The sequence below is a fragment of the Macrobrachium nipponense genome, chromosome 31, assembly GCF_015104395.2.
Source record: "Macrobrachium nipponense isolate FS-2020 chromosome 31, ASM1510439v2, whole genome shotgun sequence".
NCBI classification, from domain to species: domain Eukaryota; kingdom Metazoa; phylum Arthropoda; class Malacostraca; order Decapoda; family Palaemonidae; genus Macrobrachium; species Macrobrachium nipponense.
In genome coordinates, this window is record NC_061093.1 from 33729202 (window position 1) to 33753946 (window position 24745).

At 33.4% G+C, this 24745-nt stretch overlaps 1 protein-coding gene across 4 annotated transcripts in view; it reads left to right on the top strand.

The window, feature by feature from the left end:
* Positions 1-24475, top strand: part of LOC135206757 (uncharacterized) — a 40386-nt gene extending 15911 nt beyond the window's left edge. For 3 of the 4 annotated variants that reach the window (XM_064238249.1, XM_064238250.1, XM_064238251.1), the window contains exons 2-17: positions 3293-3373; positions 6142-6415; positions 6623-7042; positions 7871-8131; positions 9086-9196; positions 9878-10032; positions 10514-10817; positions 13014-13121; positions 13472-13560; positions 15645-15816; positions 16553-16774; positions 16903-17118; positions 18829-18994; positions 20011-20160; positions 21581-21687; positions 22003-24475. In XM_064238249.1, coding sequence (XP_064094319.1) covers positions 3300-3373; positions 6142-6415; positions 6623-7042; positions 7871-8131; positions 9086-9196; positions 9878-10032; positions 10514-10817; positions 13014-13121; positions 13472-13560; positions 15645-15816; positions 16553-16774; positions 16903-17118; positions 18829-18994; positions 20011-20160; positions 21581-21687; positions 22003-22119 — 2946 coding nt within the window. In that variant the 5' untranslated portion in view covers positions 3293-3299 and the 3' untranslated portion in view covers positions 22120-24475. Of the gene's footprint in view, positions 1-3292; positions 3374-5331; positions 6048-6141; positions 6416-6622; positions 7043-7870; positions 8132-9085; positions 9197-9877; positions 10033-10513; positions 10818-13013; positions 13122-13471; positions 13561-15644; positions 15817-16552; positions 16775-16902; positions 17119-18828; positions 18995-20010; positions 20161-21580; positions 21688-22002 lie in introns of all 4 variants that reach the window. The other variant, XM_064238252.1, reaches the window with a different exon arrangement.
* Positions 24476-24745: the final 270 nt, after the last annotated feature.

A 24745-nucleotide genomic window follows, 5' to 3' on the forward strand; every position in this document is an offset into this window, starting at 1 on the left:
TGCATTACTACCTTAATTCGATTCATTTTGTATTCCAATATTAATATTTTACTTACATTTTCATTTATTTATAAATTTGGTAATTTATCTGCTTTTCAGGTGACTGATCTCATCTTTCTGTCGTTGGAAGCTGAAATTTCAATTCAGTGGCCTCTGTGGCTTTGTTCCATATGATACACACACACACACATATATATATATATACTATATATATATATATATATATATATATATATATATATATATATATATAGAATCTACTGGTCACTTTTTTACCAGATACATATGCAACTGTAATATCCACAATGCCCTCTTAACTTCTTGAATTCTTTGCTCTTTTTTGGATACGCTTGTCACTACAAAACCAGTAGTTAAGTGGGCATTGTGGCTATTACAGTCAGTTGCATATGCATATATATATATATATATATATATGTATATATATATATATGTATATATATATATATATATATATATATATATATATATATATATATATATATATATATATATATATATATATATATATATATATGCGTATGTGGTTTATATCTGTAAGCAAAGGCTTAAATCGTGACACACACACACACACACACAATACATATATATATACACATATATATATATATGTGTGTGTGTGTGTGTGTGTCTCATGCCTTATCTCCTTGGATCAGGTTGTTGTTAAAGGTTTTATAGTCTTACAATTTTCAAGGGGTCATTTTTCACTCTGATCCCCACCACAACAATCAAATATAGTGTTCATGTCATTAAAGGCATATAGTGAATTTTTTATCGAGTCTCTCCATTTGCATCTAGTTGCGATTCACCACAGTGGACTAATTACCAGATACATAATTCATTTCCAAAGCCATTTGCTGTGCATGATATTGATGGCCGTAATGTCTGTCTTTTTTCTCGAATTTATTTTTTCTCGCCAAATATCAAATTTTTGTCCCATAATTTATTTATGAGTTATTGATCAACGGTTGTTGTTTATTCCTTTTTTTATGAATTTTGTTGTATGAAGAGTTCTTTTTTATTCCCTTACGTTATTCATGAATCATCTGTATCAACGTTCTTTTTATTCCCTTTATTTATGATTATTACATTAACAGGTTTTTTTTATTTCCTTTATTTATGAATCTTGATGTAGCAAGTTCTTTCTTACTCATTTGCTTTGTTTATGAATCTTATTGTATCAGCAGTTCTCTTTTCATTTTCATTCCCTTACTTTATTAATGAATTGTATTGTATCAACAGTTCTTTTTTTATTCCCTTTATTCATGAATTGTATTGCATCAAGTTCTTTTTTATTCCCTTTATTTATGTATCTGTATTAACAGTTCTTTTTTTATTCCCTTCATTTATGAAATTTGTTGTATCAACAGTTATTTTTTTTCTTCCCTTACTTTATGTATGAATCGTATTGTATCAACTGTTTTTTTGTATTCCCCTTTATTTATGAATCTTGTGTCAACAGTTCTTTTTCTCCCCTTACATTATATATGAAGCTTACTGTATTTGTTAACAATTTTCTAATCTTGTGCAAAAGTCATGGGCAGAAAAACCGATCTGTATTTCTTACTTGTACGTAAAATTAATGCAATATTTCTTTTATTCATTATTATTATTATTATTATTATTATTATTATTATTATTATTATTATTATTATTATTATTATTATTATACAATAAAGATGAACCTTATTTATACGAACAAACCCACAGTGGCCAATGACTTGAAGTTTAAGCTTCCAACAAATATGGTGTTCGTTCGAAAGAAGTAACAGAAGGTAAAGGGAAAATATAGAAAGAGGAGATATATCAGTTATTAGAAAAACAGATACATTACCAATTAATAAATATAAGTAGAAATGTAAGCAAGATATTGAAACTTGAGTTGAATCGTAGTAGGGTGGTGATGCGTTGTTACTTCCTCGCTTAACTTCCAAAGTTCCGATTTAAGGTTTTACCCAGAAATAATATTCATAATATGACACATTTTGTGTTTGAATCACAGTATTTATGGATCTCAATCAATGTGTGTCTTCGTCTCATCATTCTCACGGCCCCCTCATCTTTCAATAACCTGTAGTTGAGCTGGGAAATATAGCTACGTGTCATTACGAACTTTCCACCGCATTGAATAACAAGTATTGCATATCTCAATCAGCCCGTGGAATTATTGTTTTTCCTTTCTTTTTCACTTTCCGTTTTACGTATTTCGTCTTCTGCCAACTTAATCATTGAAAATCTTCACTTATCTCTCTCTCTCTCTCTCTCTCTCTCTCTCTCTCTCTCTCTCTCTCCTTCGTCTTCTCTCTCTCTCTCTCTCTCTCTCTCTCTCTCTCCATCACGCGAAGCCAAGAGATATGATACAGATCGACAACTTCCACGTATGGTATTAATGTGACGTTTTTCTCCACCTACTTCTCCAAAATCTTTCGTCAATAATCAGATTGAAACATTTCCTTGGTTTTGGGTTGTAATTTCACAAGTTCTTAATCGTTACTGATTTCTTCAACCTGTTGAAGTATACACTACTGCAGTTAGCTGTCGATGACCATTATTGTGGTGACGTCAGGTTGCACAAGCAAACCCGGCGAGAAAAAAGGCCGTTCATTTGGGTCGAAGGGAGAGGAAGAATATTAAACAAAGCGAAGATTAATGAACGCGTCTCACTCATTTGTTATTTTGCGTCCCCTTGAACTCGGCGTCTGGGAGATTACACGCTCGCAGGTATATGCCTGTGAGGGTAGCTTACGATTTTGTTGAAGATGAATTTTCATTTTGAAGGAGATTCCAAATTAATTAATGTTCTCATTCTCATACAATAGTCATCGAAGTGTGAAATATATTATGTATAAATTAGGTGCTGTTGTGATTTGATTTACGAGTCTTCTGCTAGTCTCCACATGTTTAGATGTTTGAACAAATATTCTTTAAAAAAAATAAATTGTTCTTTGAGCACAGAAAATAACAACTCTTTGGAAAACACATTTTCTGTGACGTCAAATTTTTTTCTTTTTAAGAGGCCAGTTTATAGTTTCCTTGAGGGTGGAATTCCCCAACCCCTTCTTCCCTTCTCCCCACCACTTCATTCTCCTCCCCACCCTTTCTTTCCTCCTCCCCAGAACTTCTTCCCTCCTTCCTGCCCCCTCTTCCTCATCCCCACTCCATCTTCCCTCCTCCCCACCTCCTCTTTTATTAAATGAATAATGTTGGCCATTAATGATTTGTTTTACATAATCCAATTTTCATCAAAGATTTTTTTTTTCATTTTCATCCACAGAAACAAAATGTCAGAAATCACTGTGACAGACAAACTTCCCAATAGCTGCGCCAGCCAGAGTGTCAGCAGTTCCATGATCAGGTAAGGGTTCACTGGCTTAGTTTAATTGTTTTTTCACCAGAATATTCACCTTACAGGTTAATTGTTTTTTCACCAGAATATTCACCTCAGTTTAATTGTTTTTTCACCAGAATATTCACCTTACAGTTTAATTGTTTTTTCACCAGAATATTCACCTCACAGTTTAATTGTTTTTTCACCAGAATATTCACCTTACAGTTTAATTGTTTTTTCACCAGAATATTCACCTTACTAGGATAACTCATGCATTTTCATGCAGCTTTTACTTTAATGGTTGTATTTGTTTGCAACTGAGGTTGAAACTTTGGTCACTGTAATTTGGCACAGGACATCTTGCCTTTTTTTGCATTTTATGGGAGGCATGTTATATTTCAGCTTATTTTTGGATGAATTTGGGATTGTTCTGGAACACTTAGTTCTTATGTACCATTTATTAGTTGATGACTGGATTGGAATCTAAAATTTAGGCCAAAGGCCAAGCACTGGGATTTATGAAGTCATTCAGTGCTGAAAATAATGTTGAGTCAATTGCTAGGAGAAGGTGGAAAGTAAGAGGGAGACAGAGAATAGGAATGGAGGTACAGTAAATGTAATTAAAATGTTGCAGTTAGTGGCCAGAGGGATACTGCAAAGTATCTTGAGAAAGGTCTACGGTGTGCAGAGTGAGGTTCACTGATAACGATTGTCGACTATGCATAGAAAATTTCTTTTAAGATTTTACAACTTTACCCTGTGTATTGTACACTAGAAATGTTCCTTCTGACTTGGAGCTGAATTTGTTTATGTATTGATAATCTTCATGTGTAAGAGTCATTTGCTTTACATGCTGTAAAAATATAACTTTGACTGGAAATACCTCGTATTCTGGAAGTCTACTCTGTGCTAGAAGCCTATAGTAATAGTACTTAGTTCACTATTAAGCTGTCATGTATATGAGAAGTGTACTTTGTGCAATGAAAATATACACAGAAGTTTTTACTCATGGATTATAACAAGTCGATATGTGCATTAGAGGTTTAACTTGGAGTACCAGGAGTCTCTTTAATTGTGGAGGTCAACTCTGCACATGGCTCGATTTTCTTATGTTGATCCTAATTTTATTGTCAATAAAGTGGGATGTTGTTCAGAGTTGTGAAATCTTTCTTATGTATATATTCAAAGCTTAGTGCATGTTTCTTTATCCTCTTTACTATTGGTGGTAGTTAATGAAAAATGTAGTTGTTTGAGTTAGAGTATATAATACTTGCCATAAAGTTATCATTCTGTGTCAATTGCTTGAGTGTAGTAGTGTACCAGAAATGAAGGCTACTTCCCATAGTAATGTTGTAATATTATAAATCATTAAGCCTTCTCACTTTTACCGGAAGGAGTGAAGCAGTAATTAGATACTGTATTACTATGACCACTTCTTGGGGAAAGGAGGCCACAGTTCCACTTAAGAAAACAAGGCTTTCATTTCACAGTTTTTTTTTTTATACTAGCTTGAGTATGCTCCGTACACATTCTTTCAACCAATTCATTATGTTGATGGTACTTTAAAGTCAACATTTGGGAATTTTGTTTTGTATTATGCTACAGCACATATAGTTATTGTGATTTTTCTATGGTTTGGTTATGATTTCTGTTGATGTGTCAGTGTAACTGAAGCTCTACTGTACTGTTCTTGTTATCCTTCACTGTATATACATATTGATTTTGTGTTACATATGAATATTATATTCTTGAATGTATCTTTAGTACTATATTACTAATTAGTATTTTTACTTTTGTTCGCTGCTTGAATTGACAGAGAGGTGGTCCTCATCTTTTGCCTGATAAGAAGTAGGAGAAGCTCCGGCTTGTCTTTCTCATTTTCTCCTGTATACAGAGAAAAACCAATATTGAGATACCATGTTGTTAACATGGACATGATACAGTATACTAGTACACTGATTTTGATTGCGCCCTCCCCGCTTTAGGTGTGGAGAAGGCTACTCTAAGGGAACGTTTTGCCATCATCTGCCAAAGTTAGATGATCACACAACTAGACAAGGTCCTAGGAAGGAGATGGCTTCATTTGCAGAGTCAGTTTTGTTCTTCTTTAGTTACTTGGCCTAGTTAAAAATGAGAAAGATTGTACAGTGAACCCCCTGTGTTCGTGTTCTCGGGACTCGCGGACTCACATAATCGTGGATTTCTCTATGGACCATATCTACCCATTATTCGCAGGAAATTCTGGTATTCACAGTATTTTTCCTTGAGAAATATCCACAAATTCATGTATTTTTTATCAACTTCATCATAAAGTGCACTTTTTGTGATAAAACTATTAAAAAAAACAGCTATAAGCATTTATGGTGGGGTTTTCTTGAGATTTTATTGGGGTTTCAACTACATATTTGCGGATTCTAGTTATTCGTGGGGGCCGGTCTGGTACGCAACCCCCTGCAAATATGGGGGGAACATTGTAATTTGGGCAAAGAAATGACTCGGTGAAAGTTGCATGCCATCTTATCCCTCTTGTTTATTTTACATGTTGAGTCTCCCAACCAAGATTAAAGTAGAGATTTTTGTTTGTTTGTAAGAGGTTTCTTCAGTTGTGGTGAAGTCTCACACATGATCAGTCTACTGCTTGGATGGTTTTCAACTGCAACTGCAGCCTTATCTAGCATCAAGGCATTAACAAAAGTGGAAGGTGTGTATACAGAAGAAAACATATGTTAACCTTCTATTTATATTTTCATGTCCATTTTTGTCACAGTTTTTAACATTATATTTTTCTGCTTTAGGGTCAGCATGTCATCAGCTGGTGAGCCTCCAACATCTCAGTCTTTTACATCATTTTGGATTGCTGGTCCAGGTTCTCCCTCCACTCCAGTTGTTGGTAACCCTGTGGCCAATCCTGTTCCCTCTTCAGATATGGGAAATCTTGGAGGAGCAGGTACAAACAACACAGTCCCAGCAAATATGTCACAAGACATCACAACAATGGCCAACGCTGTGCCTCATGATGATTTTGCAAATGGCCTGTCCGAACCACAAACTAATCAACAACCAAGACAGGTATGTGTCTGTATTTGAATAAAGTTCTTAACATGACTGAAATGTTATAAGAAAAAATAGAACATGATTGAAATGGTGTGAGAAAACTATTTTTCACATCCCCAAGAAAACTATTTTTTACTTGCCAAAAATGTAAATAGTCTGCTGTCTCCAATACTTTTATACAGTTGAGTGATGTCTTTCTGATGTTTATTTGAAAATGCGCAGGAACCTCAAGCTATAGTAGAAGTAACACCAGTAGATTCGGGCATTGAGGCTCGACTAGAACCTCGCTTGGAGACTCACTTAGAAACTCGCTTAGAGCCTCACCTAGAACCCCGTCTTGAGGCCCGGATAGAGTCTCACATGGAAACTCAAATTGAAGCCATTGAAACACGAATAGAAACACATTTAGAACCTGCTCAGGTGGATCACCAGAGTCAACAGAGTCAGTCAGAGATTTCTGATGGAAATGCACAGGCCTGTTCCAGCGGAGCTCCAGCCAAGTATTTTGCTGCAACTGTGGAGGAACCAGATGAAACAGTTCTTGAAAAGAAAAAGATTAAAGTTCAGAGAAGACGACTTTCACCTTCACACAGAGAAATGATCATTGATCTTGTATTTAATGAAAAGAAAACGTCAAGAGAGGTAGTTAACATAACTTTACTTCACTAATCTAAATATGCAGTACATAAGCTTTCTGGGTTGTTTGAATTTATTTAGGTAGGTCATATTGACAAAAGTTAGTCCTGACATTAATTAGTTAATCTGTTTGTTTACATTATTATTTCATAACCATTCCTAGCCCTTATATTTTACTGTTTCATAATTCATAATTGGGAAGATTGTGGGCCTATAAGAAAAAATAAATTTTCAGTTTTGATGGTAGCATTTTTCTCATTACAGAACGATATGCTTTACAGTTATTTTAAACCAACAGCTGTCCATATGCAAAAGCTTAATCTTTTCCCCACTGAAAAGCTGCTCGACATTTGCACTAAATAACAATCAGTTTTAGTTTCACATTAAAGTGATGAATATTTCAGAAAATATTTACTTCAGACAGAATACAGGTTGATCAAGAAACTTGCATTTTGAAACTACTGTATACAGTAATTAATTGGAATATACTAATTCCATATTCAAAATTATTCTGTAAGATAAATGTAACTATTTTTTTGGCCTTTATTTGTTGGACTGGTTTTCCCTTAGTAATAGTTTATGGCTGGTTTCATATTATTTCAAGAGGGAAGCCTTAGGCAAGAAATATTCAAGTGTTTTTATTGCCAGATCTCACAGATTCCTTGCTCTACAATCTTTTGATTGTTTTAACTGGTTACCAGCTGGCGCTTAGAAATTATCCTATTGTTAAGATCGAAGGTTTGTTAGCTATGAAAAATACAAATTGATTAAAAATTTGTCATATTTTACTCTATGAATTATGTTGCATTAAAATATTTAATTTTTCTTTTGTAGGTTGCGAGATATATGGGTCTGCCTCAGTCTACAGTTATGTCTGTTGTACAAGTGTTTAAGAAAGAGCACAGAATACACAAGAAGACAGCTACCGGAAGGAAACGACGTCTTACCACAGCTCAGGAGTTCCAGTTGTTTGAGATGTCACAAGAAAGAGACAATATATCTGTTGATGAGATAAGAAATCGCTTCCTCCAACAGTATCCTGAATTTGGTCACATATCAAAAACAACTATTTATCGAACACTAGAAAGAGGGAAGGTAGGTTTCTTGAATTTGACATCTATTGTATTACAGAACATTTATTATGTACATGTATAATCTGATGAGAAGAGTGGATGAGAGGTATGAGACAGGAGGCTGGAGACTAGTGGAACATCACAGAGGCCCTTTGCATTGCATAATCGGAGAAGCTGAGATATATTTTGTATAGAAGCATGTAAATAGATGTTGCTTTATTGAAATAAATTATTTTTGTAAGGTTTAATGGCAAATCAGATTTTGAAAATCTTGGTATGATTATTTCTCTCATTCACAGGTTATCCACCTCCAATATCATGTATCAGTTCTGCATTAGAGTACTATAGTTGCTCCATATATATATGAGGAATTAGTTCCAAGACCCTTCATTTAAATACAAATTTGCCTAAAATTTAAAACTCCATTTAATATAATACAATATATTTATACTATAGGCATAACTAGATATACTTATTCTTAGTAAATGTATTTGAAAAAGCGGTGTAAAGTTGGAATGCCGTAAGTTGGTGCCGCCATAACTCGGGGACGCCCTATATGGTTTTTGACATATGCATACAGATATGTACATGTCAATAAGTGTCTAGGATACTTTCCAGCCAATATAATATTACAGTACTAGTATTTTAGGCCATTAATGTATATGGAACTTCAAATATATCTGTGATTAGATATTTGGTGTAAGGATGGTTAGTGGAATATATTGGTAGCTATATGTATATCCTTTGCCTTGTGTAAATTATCACATCTCTTTTAATGCATAGACAAATAATGAAATTTAATAGAATATACAGTATGCACTGCATTACAGTGCACTACTATCATAGCAAATAAATAATGATGGCTCTCTCTCTCTCTCTCTCTCTTCTCAAGTTGGTTTGCATTATGTATTTGTTATGGAGCATTGCCTAGTACAAAAGTATATTAATACAACTTTATTTTAATATTTTTTTCCAGAAAGGACTAATAGGTATGGATCCACCTCCTGAACGATATCTTGAGCCCATAGAAAGATACATATTATGGGGATCCAAGAAAAGAGGACGGCCCAAAGTAGTAGTTTCTAAGGTACTCAAGTTATTTTCAGTGAAAACATATTTGTTTGATTTGTATTTGAGATAATTTGTTGAGTGCAGCCACGAAAAATTTTGTACAGTAATCTGATGTATGGGTTATTTTAAATGTCACATTGCCATGATTTATAAAAAATTAATAACTTTTTTGATAAAATCCAGTTAATTACATATTATGTAAGACTATATCACTGATTTGAAATACTGAACATTTTAGGTTATTTTTCATAATGCTGTATCTGTTGTGATATTGAAAAAAAATATTTGAAGTTCTGATTAGTTTCCATGAGAGGATGGATAAAGTGAATACTGTATTAGTTTTAAAACTGTACCTTTTTTACATCATTATTATATATTTTTTTAAGTCCACTAAACTTTGAACCTTAAGATGATACCAGCAGTCCCTGGCTTACAGTGGGGGTTACATTCCAGTGGCATGCCATAAGTCAATTTCTGCCATAAATTCTGCTTATTAATTAATAGGCTTACGGTGCCATAACTGGATATCTATTCTTGTTGCAAATGCCGTTAACAGCATTTTAACAGTGGTTACTGCTTTGTAACGAGGCACCTATTCTTGCTAAATGTATTTGAAAAAGTGCCATAAGATTGGAACGTTGTAACTCAAGGCACCCGTATATATTGACGTTAGATTTCATGATTTTCATCTTTGCAGACTGGAGGCTCGGAAAGTTCAAATAACCACATCTTGCTAGAGCCTAGTGTAAGCATAATGGAGGAGAGTGGTCCAATTGAAACAAGTTCCGTTGACAAAGACATCAGCAGGCAGAGAAGATCACTTTCTATTGCTGAGAGAGAAATGATTATTAGGTAATCTAGGCTGGTTACCCTCATTCTGTATTAAGGGTTTGAAATATTTTTTCATTTTATTATAGATATGAAGAAATTCTTATGGCTATTTATTGTTTTACTTTTTTACCAGTTGTTTGAGAAGTAAGTTAGTGTTGAAAATCTGGTTGAGAAACTTTACGTACATTTTGGGAAGAATTTTAGAATTTAACTGCACATATACTGTATCATGAAGTTTGGTTGTTTTTGGTTTATCAGTATACTATATGCGCAAACTATTTCTGGCAAACAGTGCTATTTCAGATGTAAAAATTATTGTGATGTCCTTGCAAGCTACTGATGTTTGGATATTTATAAAAATGAAAGATTGTGGTGTACTTTTTCATACATTACATTGAAGACATAATTAGGGCTATGAACTATTTCTTATTGTGTAGGTTTTCTTATTTTAATGTCTATACGTATATTGAATTTATATGTATACATATTTACTTTTTTACAGTTTATTCTTCAATGAAAATAGAACTATCAGAGAAGTTGCTGATTTTATGCATTTAGCCAAGTCCACTGTCTCGTCAGTAGTTCAGGTTTTTAAAAAGGAACACAGGATACAAAGGAAAACATCAACGGGACGAAAGAAAAAATTGTCAGATGACCACGAACAAATGATAATGGATATACTATCACAAAAAGAGGATATTACAATAGAAGAGACAAGAAATAGGTTCCTTTCTTTAAATCCTGAAGTTCCAAACATAAGCAAGAGTACAATATACAGAATAATGGAAAACTGTCAATCAAAATTGGTATGTACATAAACCTTTTGTAAAGTAAGATTAGTTGTTTAAATTATGGTACTTGAACTATAAGTTAATACTAGTGACAGTATTTGCTGATAGTATTATTTTATGGTTTGTCATGAATGTCATTTGCCTTTAGAGGGAAAGTAATGTGGTACAGAATTGGTTTCTGAAGTTAAATTGTATATCAAGCAGGTCAGTAGTATAGATAAAAAAAATTATTCTTTTTCCTCAGTATAATAAATGAATTGAAGGCTAAAAACCGTAGAATGCAGATTTTTTTACTAAAGACTTTTAAGCATCGGTATTGGTCTTTCATCTGGTATAAGATAGTTATATCAAATACTGTTAATTGGTCCTAATTCTAGTCTCGAAGGGCCGAAACAGGGGTTTTTTCTTAAATGAGAGGTGAAAATTGGTACAAGTAAACAACTGACATGGAAATGACCAAAGAAGATAGTGAAAGGAAAAATGTAAAAAATAATGTAACTGTGGCTGTAGGGATGTTATAAAGAACCTTTGGTATTGTGTAGTGCATCGTACACTGCATGTATAGTGTGCAAACAGTACAGTACCACTTTTGTAGCTCAACATGGACTTTCTTGTCATTTCTGTAAGGTGGGAGTGTGATTGGATTGATTTTGATAGCATAGCTGCTGTTTATTCTTAAAAGAGTACCTGTTAAGGTCCTACCATGGCTCCACGAGACAGACCAGCCAATATTAAAGAATTCTCTCATAGTTGGCCTTGGCCAGAATAGTGACTTTGATTTGGCAGTGATTGAGTATAAAAGGACTCAAGGCAAGAGGGCTCTTTCCCTACAGAGATTACTTGGTTTTTGCTTCACTCTTCTCATGCAGATGTGGCAACTGTGCATAGGATGGCCAAGGTATTGAATACTCAATGGTCCAGTGAACTTGACACGTCCCAAATATTTTAGCTTTGATAACGCTATGTTAGAGGGATTTTGCAGTTATCTTTCAAGTACCTGTCTTTAGTCCTGTTAAAAAGTTTTGACACCTTATGTTTGTTTGCAGTTAGGCATGATTGTTAAACTATACTTGCTGGTGCATCTGCCAGGGCATGGATTTTGAATTAGGTTACTAAGCTGTGTCATATATTCTGCCTTTGCTATCAACATTGAAAATTTGTATATCATTAATTAGGAATTTTATAACTGAAAATCAACAGTTTATGGTTTTTCGTTATATTTACGGTAGATCATTGTTGTTGATGGAGTAAAAAGAAAAATATAAATTTAGCTTAAATTTTCAATTACAGAATGACAGACATGACTTGCAGTTTCCCTTTTGTGATTATGGCATATTTTTAAACTGCCCTTTTGTTTGGAGTCCTTTTATACTCGATCACTATCAAATCAAAGGCACTATTCTGGCCAACACCAACTATGAGAGAATTCTTTGATATTGGTTAGTCTGTCTTGTGGAGCCGTGGTGGGACCATAATAGTAACTCCTTTGAGGATTCACAGAAGCTTTGTCAAAACCTGGTAATTGTTAGATTGGGTTTCTTCAGTTATTGAGATGGGTGTGCTAAAGTTTGGTTGGTTGTTATTTGATGAATGATTAATGCTTCAAATTAGTAAGGGGAAGGCAGAAGAGTGACAAGTATATTAAATATATTTGTCTCTGTGTTGGGTGCAGATAAGGTGAGGGCTGATAAGGGATGATTAAATGGTCTAGAATATAAAGATTTATTGTTGGGTAAGGGGTTTAGAAATTGGTTCATTCTATTAGCCTGAATAAAATTATAAAATTTATATAATAGTAGATTAATCTTTGGTTTGTTCCATGATTTGAGTTTATTTTGATCTCCCATTTAATCATGTGGCTGGGGATGAATACTGTAATGGGTCAGGAATGAATGGATTCCATGTGGTGGGGGGTTAGTGTTACTGTTTGAGAGTGAATGGAATCCAGGACTGTTGATACTGTAAGAGGGACAGGTGGAAGCAGTCGCAATCTTTAGCTTTCAGTGCTTTATCCACTGCTTCAATGAGTTTTTGTTTAATGGGACATCAATTTGAGGTAAAGATATTGTTACTAAGGCATTGCTATTATGAACCTATGTATAACTGTTCTGTATAGGAACTTGAAAGTTTAACAATAATGAGAATAATTCTGAGCATTAAGTTGATGATAGTTACTTCAGATTTTGCAATTATAAATATTTTTTTTTTCAGAGAGCCAGATCTGACATGGAAGTGTTTGTTGGTGTTTTTGTTCATTCCACAGATGAGACTCCTATGGTTATTTTAACTGATATGGTTATGGGGGTCTTGAATACTAAGGTATGTCACTACATTATTATTTGTCTAATTCTTTAATTGCTCTTTAACTGGGAATTTTAATATATTAGTACAGGTATTTCCAGTTGAAATGAGGCACGTTTTTGCGATACACTTCTAAGTTAAATTCCTAAGATTAAAGTCTCTTAGGAAGGACTTTTAGCCAATAATTTTTACTTGTTACATCATAAATCCATCATTCATAAGTATGCCCACAATTGCGGTCTTGAATGTTCCCAGACCTTGATAGTCTTTTATCTAACAGACAGAAGAAGAATGGTGATCTCATTACGTAAGCAGTACATGTTTTTAGTGGTATGAAGTTTGGTTGCTAAGCCTCTTTGCCTCCACAGATTGAGTTCATGGAAAGTGTTGAGGAACTAGATCACCTAAAAGCAGAGTATGGTTTTACGGATTCTAATATCCACTATATGACTCCTAGGTAAGATATATTGGGTTTACTGTTGAATTTATAGTTTGTAAGGAAGAAAAAAAAAAAACTTGAAAATTTGATATTTTAGTGATGCCATTTTACTTAATTGAAGATAGTAGCTTGAATCTAAATGGTCACTGGTAGTTTGCAGATGGCGAGAAATCCTTTGTTAGGATTAATTCCTTGTTTTGCAGAGGTCTTGATAAATTAATCCTTTATAATAAATAAATTTGCTTGACGAAAAACAACATTGCTTTGATATGATCCAGAGATGTATCCATATTGGAAGGAAAAAGAGCAAGAGAGAGCACACAATATCTTTGAAGCATAAGATTCGATCAGGTGTTAATTTTGAAATGAATTACAAACATCACTATTAGGCTGGATAATTGTACAGTAGGGGGAAAAGTTGACAATAGTTTGAGTTCTTCATCTACTTGGAGAACATTGTCACATTCCTCATGTGTTCATTTAGGGTTTACTTGAAGATTGAGAGTCAAGAGGTCTTATTAAAGTTCCTACCATAGTCCTCTAAAAGACCAGTATTCCTCTCTCACAGAGAAAAGAGAAATGATCCCTGTGATTGTTTTTGGTAGACTGGAGAGCAAAATGTTCTCCTCTATCTGCATGTGTGGGAAAGGGTTGGAAGTATCAGACACGAGTGGATTTTGGTATTTTTATTCCCTCACCATGCTCCTTTTTCTTCTGTTTAATAGCTATATCTTTAAAATAATCCAAATTATTCAAGGTTAGAGAAGAAATTTAATAATATTGTGAGCTATAACAAATGTAAAAATATACGAGGTAAAGGAGATGAGACATCTAAAGAAAAAGTAAGAAATATAATTTATTAGAGCAGAAGTACTATATGTATTGAAAAGATGTGAGGAAGTAAGAAAGCGAATATCTATCTGTTCCAACCTGTAATTTATTAAAGTAAGCAAAAGGAAAGGTACACAGAATTATAAACATATCAAGGGTGAAGCTTTTAACACTGTCACCATTTCAGCAGACTTGGACTAAAGACCAGTTTGTGGTTTAGGTTCTTTACATATGCTCAACTTCACTACCAATTGTCTAAGCAACTAAGACCGTAGAGGCAAAGACTTCAGTGGATTTTTACAAGCAATTGGAGGCAGTGCATTCAGTTACTCTAAAAGCAGTGTCCCTTTACAGATTGAGTGTTTTTGTATTCTTCATCAAGAACACGATATTAAGGACTGTTATTCCGACATTATGATGTTATTGTCGATGTTACTGGCATTACATTAACTTTAATGTAAATGCCTGAAAAAGATAATACTTTATAAAGTTGCTCGTTATTATTAGACAAATGTAGTAGATACAAAAGAAGAATAATGAAGAAAGATAAAAAAGGATTATTGGAAGAGGAGAAAATTTAATACTACGTACTACATTTGTTATAGAAGTCATAAAACATCACAATGCATATTTGACAAAAGTAAGTTAAGTAAAGCCATCAAAAAGTCATCCGTTCCTTCAATGGATACTCATCTTCCTCACCCCAAGAAGGCATAGCATCCTTGTCAGCTTTACTATACTAGGAGAAAAGAAAACAGTTGTAAAGTGAACACTGGTACTAAGATGGACTGGAGTGCTTAATGGGTAAAAAATTAAAGGCATTGTTAAACACGAAGTGCCTTCACATATTATATTTGCATGGATATGTAACAGTAATAGATATAAGTAATTATGGGTTATCTGGAGTTAGTTCATAACATCAAGCAAAGTAATGGCTTTTTATTTCAATTGTTTAAAATCACAGAATATTATACTGTATGTTCTGGATGACTGATAATTTTAGTGTTAAGTGTCAGAAAACATACAAATGAACCCTTTATTCTTGTTAAAGTATAGTTTCTCTCCTCCTCTAGTAAGATGCTTAGCTTTGTACCATATAATTAATTAAGACCTCACTATCAACTGTGTGAATAGCAGTTTGATTTCTTTTCAAAATGTTTGTAATAATGTAAGCTGTTTCATCACATTAGTATTGCCTAGGTATGTCAAAATTATCTAAAGATTCTCCTGTGTGTTTATCTTACATTAATGTACATTATGTTTTTGCATAGTCAGTTTATGATGCCTGGTTTGATCGACACACACATCCATGCTTCCCAATTCCCGAACAATGGTGTGGCTATGGACCTACCTCTTTTAGAGTGGCTGCAAACCTACACGTTTCCTACTGAAGCAAATTTCTCTGATACACTTTTTGCAAGAGAAGTTTACAGTAAAGTTGTGGTAAGTCCTGTTGATTGAGTAAGAATCAAACAGATATTCATGTTGGCATATTATTATTTAGGATATGTAGTGAATTGAAGCACAAAGCTGAAACTTTTCATGGAATCTAAGAGAAGTTAGATCTAATGCATATTTCAAGGGCAGAATTTGTGAATATGGTGTTTGACGTAGAAGCAGAATGATTTTCCCTGAAAGGAAAATTCCTTGGGAATATGTGAGATGATGAAAGTATCAGTTCTAAGACAAAATGGAGTGAGTGGAAAGTGAAACAAATGCCAATTGATAGTCACATGCTGAAGCTTTATACGCACTGAATAAAAGTGATGGAGGATGGTGGGATCGGGGCAGTGCTTTTACATGGAGGGCTTCATTCAACTCTTGGAAAAACACATTCTTCATAATTTCTTTGTTGTTTCTTGATACTTAAGTAATAAGGCTTAGGTAGGCAGTAGTTTGTATTTAGTGCAAATATCACTGGTGTCTGTTAAAAAAAAGGGTAAATTTGAATTTTTTTTATCCTCATGTCATGTCTTGCAATTATCATTCATTTTATAAAAATGGATGCTTTGTTGGTGGATTAGCTGCCTTGAAACTACAGTTCTTTCGGTCTCCTTGTATGTCTCATGAGCTTGTAGATATATAACTTTCATAGGTAGAACTATAGAAATGGTGTTTTGTGAATAAGATGATTGTTTATTGTTGAGGAACAAATATTGGCATTCTGTTTATTTTACAGGAAAGATTGTTAAGGAATGGTACTACGACGGCTGCTTACTTTGGCACTATTCACTTGGAAGGTTCCAAAATATTGGCAGATGTAGTACATGATAAGGGTCAACGCGCTTTGATAGGGAAAGTCAATATGATGAGGAATTGTCCAGAATATTATCGTGAAATGAGTGTTCAAGAATCTATTAGAGATACTGAAGAATTTATCAGATATGTCAGAGGTATTCAGGTAAATCTTAGTTTGATTTGCTGTTGGTGAAATGGATACAGTGATATGAAACATATTTTTTTTGTCTGTTATGATTATTTATGAAATACTTTTCTGTAAATTGAGAACATTTTAAAATTCTTTTCCAGTCCCCACTGGTACATCCAATTGTTACCCCAAGATTTGCACCCACCTGTCCTGAAGATCAGTTGGCCTCTTTGGGTCAACTTGCTGCCAAATATGGTTGTCACATACAGTCTCACTTAGGTGAAACTCAGCCGGAATGTAATTGGGTCAAAGAACTTTTCCCTTGGGCAAAATCTTATACTGATGTTTATGATAGTATGAGATTACTTAGTGAAAAGGTATGTTGATATTTCTGAAAATATTGAAGTGTTTAACCAAACCTTTGCCTTACAAACCATACACTAGTTCAAAGTGTGTTCCATACAATATTTATTGCAATTAGATTCATATGTGCTACACAGTACAGAGACCCCTTTCATAGGATTAATCTTCCTTTCCCACATGTGTACCCATAATTGCGCTTTGTTCCCCATGTTAAAGATTGTCTGGTGTACCCCAGACAATATCAGCTGTTTTGAAGTGGCTTTTAAAGGTATAATCCCATCCCCTTCTGTTCATGTGAAGAATTTATCTTAATTTGATGAGATTACCTTTAGAGGCTGAATTTTGAGCCTTAGCTACTTCTACCCTTTTTGATACTTTTATTATAGTCAAACTCAGCCTTTTTGGCCACTAAGGCGTTGGCCTCGTTTACCCTGGATTTTCCACACTGTTGCCACTTCTCCCAAGGTAGGTACTTCCGCTCCCACCTTTCTCTCTCTCTCTCTCTCTCTCTCTCTCTCTCTCTCTCCTTGTGTTCAGCCTCTGACCACCATTCTTGATTTGCTTTGGAGCAAATCCTTCTAACTGTCCTTTTGCTTTCTTTGGCTGTGTCCACCATTGGCCTTTTCATCTAAAAAGTACTGATTAACTTTAAAAATGATTTTCTAAGTCTGACTGTGTAGGAGGGGGCAGCGAGAAGCGGGAGATGTTTACATGGTGGGTCCGTGACACAGAATGACCTTGCTGGGCTGAGGTGGCAACGGAGCACTAACCCAGCATAGAGGTGTTGTCAAATCTCAGGAAAACATTTTTAGTAACATTCATATTCCCATAAAAAACTTAGTAATTTTTAAACATATGAAGTTTTATTATGAAACAGAGTAATTTCCATATATTTAGTTAGGATAAAAAAATATCAGAGACATTTCTTCATCACTGTTGTGGCGTATTTAGAGAACTGTGCCAACTGTGCGGCAACGCTTTAGTGGCCAAAAAGGCTGAGTTTGACTATAGTTAACAATCTTTCATATATTTTCCACAGGGTATCCTACCGTATCTCAAGATATTTTTCATATCTTGAGTGCTGTTGAAAGACTAGTTTACATAGTATTTGCACTACTTTACAATTTTCCCTGTCTTTTATTTTTACCATAGTGAACCTCTTCATATGGTCCTATACTATTTTCTTTGGATGATAAACCAGTCCCTGCCCAACTTGTAATGATTATATGAACAATGTAGGTATATGAGCTTTTATGTAATGTATCATCCCCATTGGAGAGCTAATATCTGCATCATTTGCCTTCCCATTGTAGTGTTCCTGTTTTATAATGTAATATTTTGCCATGGCTACAAAAACATTTTCCAAGCAAATTGTGTTCCATACATACAACCCATTGCATCATGTTGAGGTTACTACACCCCTCTGATTAATTTTAGACAACTATCTGGAGTGAGTCTTCTTCAAGTGTGAACAGCTGAGAGTAGATCAAAGATGGGTCTCACCTGCCATGTAATGAATCAGAATTATTTTCCTTGAATAAGTATAGTATTCAGTTAACAAACTGAATGTGAAGCCAGTGCAATGCAAGGCAATGATTAAGATTTGTTCAAACAAATTTTAGATAATTTTAATGGTTATCAGTGTACTGCATCTACTTGTATATAATACAGGGTATTTTCCTTTTGAAAATGTCATCATACATGATTTTATCAACTCTTTACAGTCTGTGATGGCCCATTGCATATGGTTAACAGATGATGAAATTTACATCTTGCGAGAAAGAGGAGTTGGTGTGGCCCATTGTCCCAATTCAAATATATCCGTTCGATCTGGTTTGTGTGATATTCGCCGCCTATTGAATCATGGTCTCAAAGTGGGCTTAGGAACAGGTGAGATCATGATAAACATTGTTATGACAATTATATTATGCTCATTGAAAAGAGGCATAGTGAGAAAGTTGAACTATCTGTTATTGTTATGGTATAAATCAAAATAAGTAGGATTTTGTTTTAACAAACTAAAAGCAGTAGTACTGTGGAATAATTTTGCTTTTTCAATGTCCAAAGTCCTTTGCAGGAGTAATAGTACAGAGAAATGATAACCTGAAGTAATAGTTGGTATACATAGCTGATTTTATTCCAAAGAGGTTGGACTGGGAAAGGGATATGTCATTGCTTTTCATATTAGTGTGTGCTTCAAGAACATTGTTCTACTAAGTAAACATATATTAAGTTATCACTGGAATTTACTGAAAAATAATATGAAACATTTTACTGAGAGTTTTCTTTTTCAAATCTTGTGGTGGGAATGAAATTTAATCATTACTTTCGACGAGGATAGTGGCTTATTACATGTTGATATTGAAAATTATGACTAATTTTATGTAAACTTACTTTTTCACTTCAGTCATTAACTATCAAAGGCTGATTGATCTACTTTTAATCCATTGTTTTAGAGATATGTGGCTGTAGTTGTGACAAATAGGCTTTATAGGTAATTAATACAATATGTCCTTTTGTCATGGTTTTGTGAGTTCTTTGAGTAGTTATATTTTTTAATTAAAATGAAGTCTTTTCACAAGTGCTGTTGCTAAGGGCAATATGAAAAATGATAGTTTAAAAAAAAAGAGAGATCTACAAATTCATAAAAAATTCAGATTTCTAAAAGTTCTTTAATGGATTTTTCTCCATCATTATCACCTTTTATAAAAAAAAAAATGCTCTTCAGAATGTGCTTGGGAGGCCTTAGAATTCCTCACCAGACTGCTATGGTTAACCTCATTGATATTTAGTGAATGCATTAAGATAGTGAGAAGTCAGTGTTCAGTATCTGGAAGGATTTATAGTGAGAGGATTTATATTCTGAATATTTTTATTGTCATTAAAAACTAAATTCTTAATCCCAGATTGCTCAGGTGGATATAGTGCCTCAGTTTTAGATGCCCTTCGCCAAGCATTGCAAGTTTCCAATGTCTTAGCTCTTGACAGAGACCAAGATTATCAGCGATTAACATATAAAGAAGCTTTTCGGATGGCAACTTTAGGGGGTGCAAAAGGTAAGGGATGTATATAGATTCATTAGCAGTCTTGTGTGTTCCTTTGCAATGCAGGTAATGAAGGTCAAATTTTAAGATATATCTTAAATCATTAAGATATATCTGAAGGTAAAGGAAGGGTTTTTGCCAAACTTGCTGAATCTCCATTTTATTGATGAAAAAATAACTTTGATGAAAATGTTTCTCGGGGTGACATGCCTTAGGGAAAGTAATATCAAACAGACTTTTTAGTGTCAAAGATTCTTATGAAGTAGCACTGCTTCCTTTTTTTTTTAACAGATTTCTATCATTAGCTAATAAGGGAGGAGAAGTACTAGATGAAATATATTTATTTTAAATTTAACCAGTGATTGAAATTCATTGAGAATACTTAAACTTATTTGCTTTTACAGTTTCCAGCAACATTGCGTTGGAAATATATTTGCACATGTTGACTTTGGTCTTATGCTATAAACACCATAAATTATTAATCCAGTTTTTATCACTAGTCTGTTTTTTATAGTTTTCCCTCTGGATTATAGCCAAAGGCATTGCTATTTGTTTCTCTTCCAGATGGCATGTCTAACCTCAAAGCTTTGTGAGGTGTACTAAAAATATATGATTACGTGAGATAGGAATACAGAAGTATATTGATTAGGAGGTACTATTGTAAGAGATGTCCATAAACTTAATCATAGACTTCATTTATGGCTGAAACAGCTTTAGAATTAGATCCAGTATATTAAGAGAAATTTGAGAGGGTTTCTTTATCAGATAGAGATAATTAGTAGATTTACAATTTTGAAGCTGACCTGTCATGTTGATCAGTATGTTTGTATTATTAAAGAAAGTTATCCAGTCATCCTCTCTAATTTGCTTTTGTTTCTGGGCACTTGTTTCTGTGGTCCGTGGCCCATAATAGCCAAGTTAGTTTGTTTTTGACCAGGATAAGTGTCTGAATTGTGGGCAAAATACTCCATAAAGAAATTAATGCATTAAAAAGAAATGGAATTTGCTTGATACATAAGGAGAATGTGGAAGGTAGGATACAAATCTGAAAAGAATTCAAAATGAAAACTGAAAACTATAACCTAACCAGAATATAAGAAAAAAGAAAATAATATTTATGATCATAAGACCAAAGTTAAACTTTCAAAGTGAAAATTGTTTCATAGACCTCGCTTTTATTGGAAATTTAAAGATGTTATCGTTGATGTACTTGAACAAATATCCTTCAACATTTTTGTAACCACTTGACACCATTGAAAAAGTTTTCAAGCTTTTGCTGATTACCTGTATTGTACAAACAAAATTCTTCCTAAATTTTATGTGATATAATCATATTTAATATTAACCTTTAAAGTATGATAAAAATAATTTCTTGCACAATTTCCTTCTTCAAGTACTGTATAAGTGTTAGCATATATCTCTCTATTTTCAGTGCTGAATATGGAGGATAAGATAGGAAATTTTGAAATTGACAAAGAATTTGACTGCTTGTTAATTGACGTATCTGCCCCTGGGACAGCCGTGGATGTCTTCAGTAAGGTATGAAATGTAGATTGTTCTGGGGGAAAAAATGTTTATGGGAATACTTTAAAACGTATGTATTAGTTAAAGGCTCTCTGCCTCACATGATATGTAGTCTTGAAAAATGGTATTTCCAGAGGTAATGGTATGTACATACAAAAGTAATGTGCTATTTGCTATTTAGTGGGATAGTTTTTTAAAAAAACTTGTCCAGTATGAAACCTTTAAATTAAAGGATTGTTTTACTTGAGCGCAGAGATTAGCATTCTAAAAATCATTGACATGTTTCATGTATATCTTTTTAGATTTTAATCCTGTTTTCTTTTTGAACAGGATACAATAGAAGACAAAATTCAAAAGTTCCTGTATACTGGTGATGACCGAAACATTGCTCGTGTGTATGTTGCCGGCCATAGGATCCTTGACCTGCACAATAAAAACCTCCACTAATAGAATTACTCAAAGCATTGAGTTTCCTGCATCTCAGTAGATTTAACTACTGACCTGCCTTGTTGACGATATTCGTCAGTTAATCCAAGAAAAATGAGAAACTGTCTTATTTTTCTTTCACCTCATAATGCAAAAAGCAGTGGCTATGTGCTGTTTGCATATTTCAGATGCCATATAGAAATACTATTTCAATAAATGAGAAAGAAAAATGATCTTCGCATGATCAAAGTCTGTGCCACATATCTATTGTTACTCTTTGGGGTACCTGTACAGTTTTGGGTTACACAAGTTTACAAGACACTTCCTGGAACCTTGTAAGTTACACATGTTCTTGGGCTTGGAAAAGCAAAATAAAGCAGCTATATGAAAATGTAGTTTTTCCAAACTGGAACTTTAGTGACAGGAATATTGTTGCATTCCCCTCGTTATATATAAATTTGTAATGGTACAGTATATAGTAATTTTCCTTTAAGTGCATTTCCATGAAAATTTATATCCAAGTTACGGTAAGGGTGACTACGTACTACCAAAACTATTTTTGGAAATATTGCTTTGCCTTAATAGAATATAATAAAAATGAAATCCACCTGAAAACTAGGTTCCTGTGTCAGAGGATGAAATGAAAGTGAGTGGTTGGTCATCTTTGTGATATTAAAGTTGTGTTTATTTTAAGGTGTAATGCATTCTGCAGGCAGCTACATTAATTTTATGCATAATAAAATGTATTCCAATTTCTTTTGATATTTAAAATGTTAGTTTTTGCATTTTCTTATAACCAGTATTATAAAAATGATTTGTACCAGTTTCAGAACATGAAATTGATTAAAATCTTGTATATGAGAAGTTTTCACACTTTTCTATCTGATTACTTTTTACAGTTCATATTTAAAGATTTATTTATTTTTGTATGTATGATTTTGACCTGTTTATGATATCCTAAATGCAAATAACTTTTGAGAATATTTCATACTCTATTTATTGATTATATTATCTTGGACTACTTTTGATTGATACACTTTTGCAAAAAAAAAATTTAGAATTATCCTTTTTGCTCATAAATTTTTCATGTAAAGACTACAAAACTTTTTATGATAAAAACATTAGTGCATTCTGTTCTTGCATTGGAAGTAATTATTTTTACTGATGATGGGTTTACCATATAAGTATACCTGTAATTCAAATGTTCCACATAACATCTAAATGTATCAATCAGTGTCAAAAGTATTATACTGGCTATCTAAAAGGTCAGTCACACCAGTTTCTGTCATACTGTGATCCACCTTATTAACATGTCCAGGAATTTTTTTTTGAATTTTTTTATATTGACAGCATTTCTTTAGATTTCATATTTGCTGATGCCTTTATCTCAGGAATCTTCTTACCTCTACTATTAAATGTCTAAGGCTAGGCCATGTAAGATCCAGCTAAGCTAGGTTATGTAGCATATAACTCTTGTCTTCCCATTTTTTTTTTTTTTTTTTTTTTTTTTGCAGCATGATGAATATGTTTGCATTCCTTGCTTGGTATTTTTGATGTGATACTATCATGACAAAGTCTTCTCTAGGTGTCAGTAAGGTGAATTGCACCCAAGACTTGTTTATGTACATGCCAATATGATGAATGTGCCCAAGACATACTTTGTAACTTTATTTCATATTGGGATTCAGAACTATGTCTTTCCATATGAGTTAATAACAGCCGTTTCTGAGCCAACAGATTTTATGTATGAAACAATTTTCCTTTCCTTATTTCCCATTACCTTCTGTTATTTCTTTCGAATGAGTGCCACATTCTTTGGAAGCTTGAATTTCAAGTCATTGGCCTGTATGGGCTTGTTCCATATGAATGGGTTCATCTTCTGAATAATAATAATAACAATAATAATATAATATATAACCACCTTGCTTTTGTTACCCATGGAAAAATATCAAGAACATGCCTTTTCCATTGAGGAGGAAAATAACTTTCTGAGATTATAAAATGCTGGTTGTGAGTACGTATTACTTTAGCAATTCTGCATTTGTTTTATTATAAAATAAGGCCATTTTTTGCACACAAATTTAAGGATGCCAATAAAGTTTACTTTGAAAAATTGTTCGCATTTATTTTAGTATTGCTAAGTATGTCAAATTCATTGACAAATCAAACTGGTTGTGTAGTCCTGACCTCTTTCAGACAGGTATATTCTCTTGACCCAAGAGCAGTAATAGAATTCCATAGTGCCAACTGGATATGCTGTAGTTAAGAATATAATCCAGCATTTTCCTACTTTATTATGCAATTTGTAAAATGAAATGTGCTTGATATCTATTCATTAGATATAAAATTTTATCTTTTAAAATAAAAAAATTTTGTAGTTTTGTGTTCATCACTTTCCTTACGAACATAAAAATATATATTCAACCTATGTGGGTTACTTATGCTCTTCTCAAGATTAACAACCACACCTGGGAAAATTTAATCTAAGTATTATAGTGAAGAAAATTTAATCTAAAGTATCATAGTGAAGAAAATTTAATCTAAAGTATCATAGCGAAAGCTAATTCAAAGTTTTTTTTCATGTAGTCAAAAACTTACATTTAAAAGCATTTCTTCAAGTGCATTTATCATGTTTGCTTTCATTTTA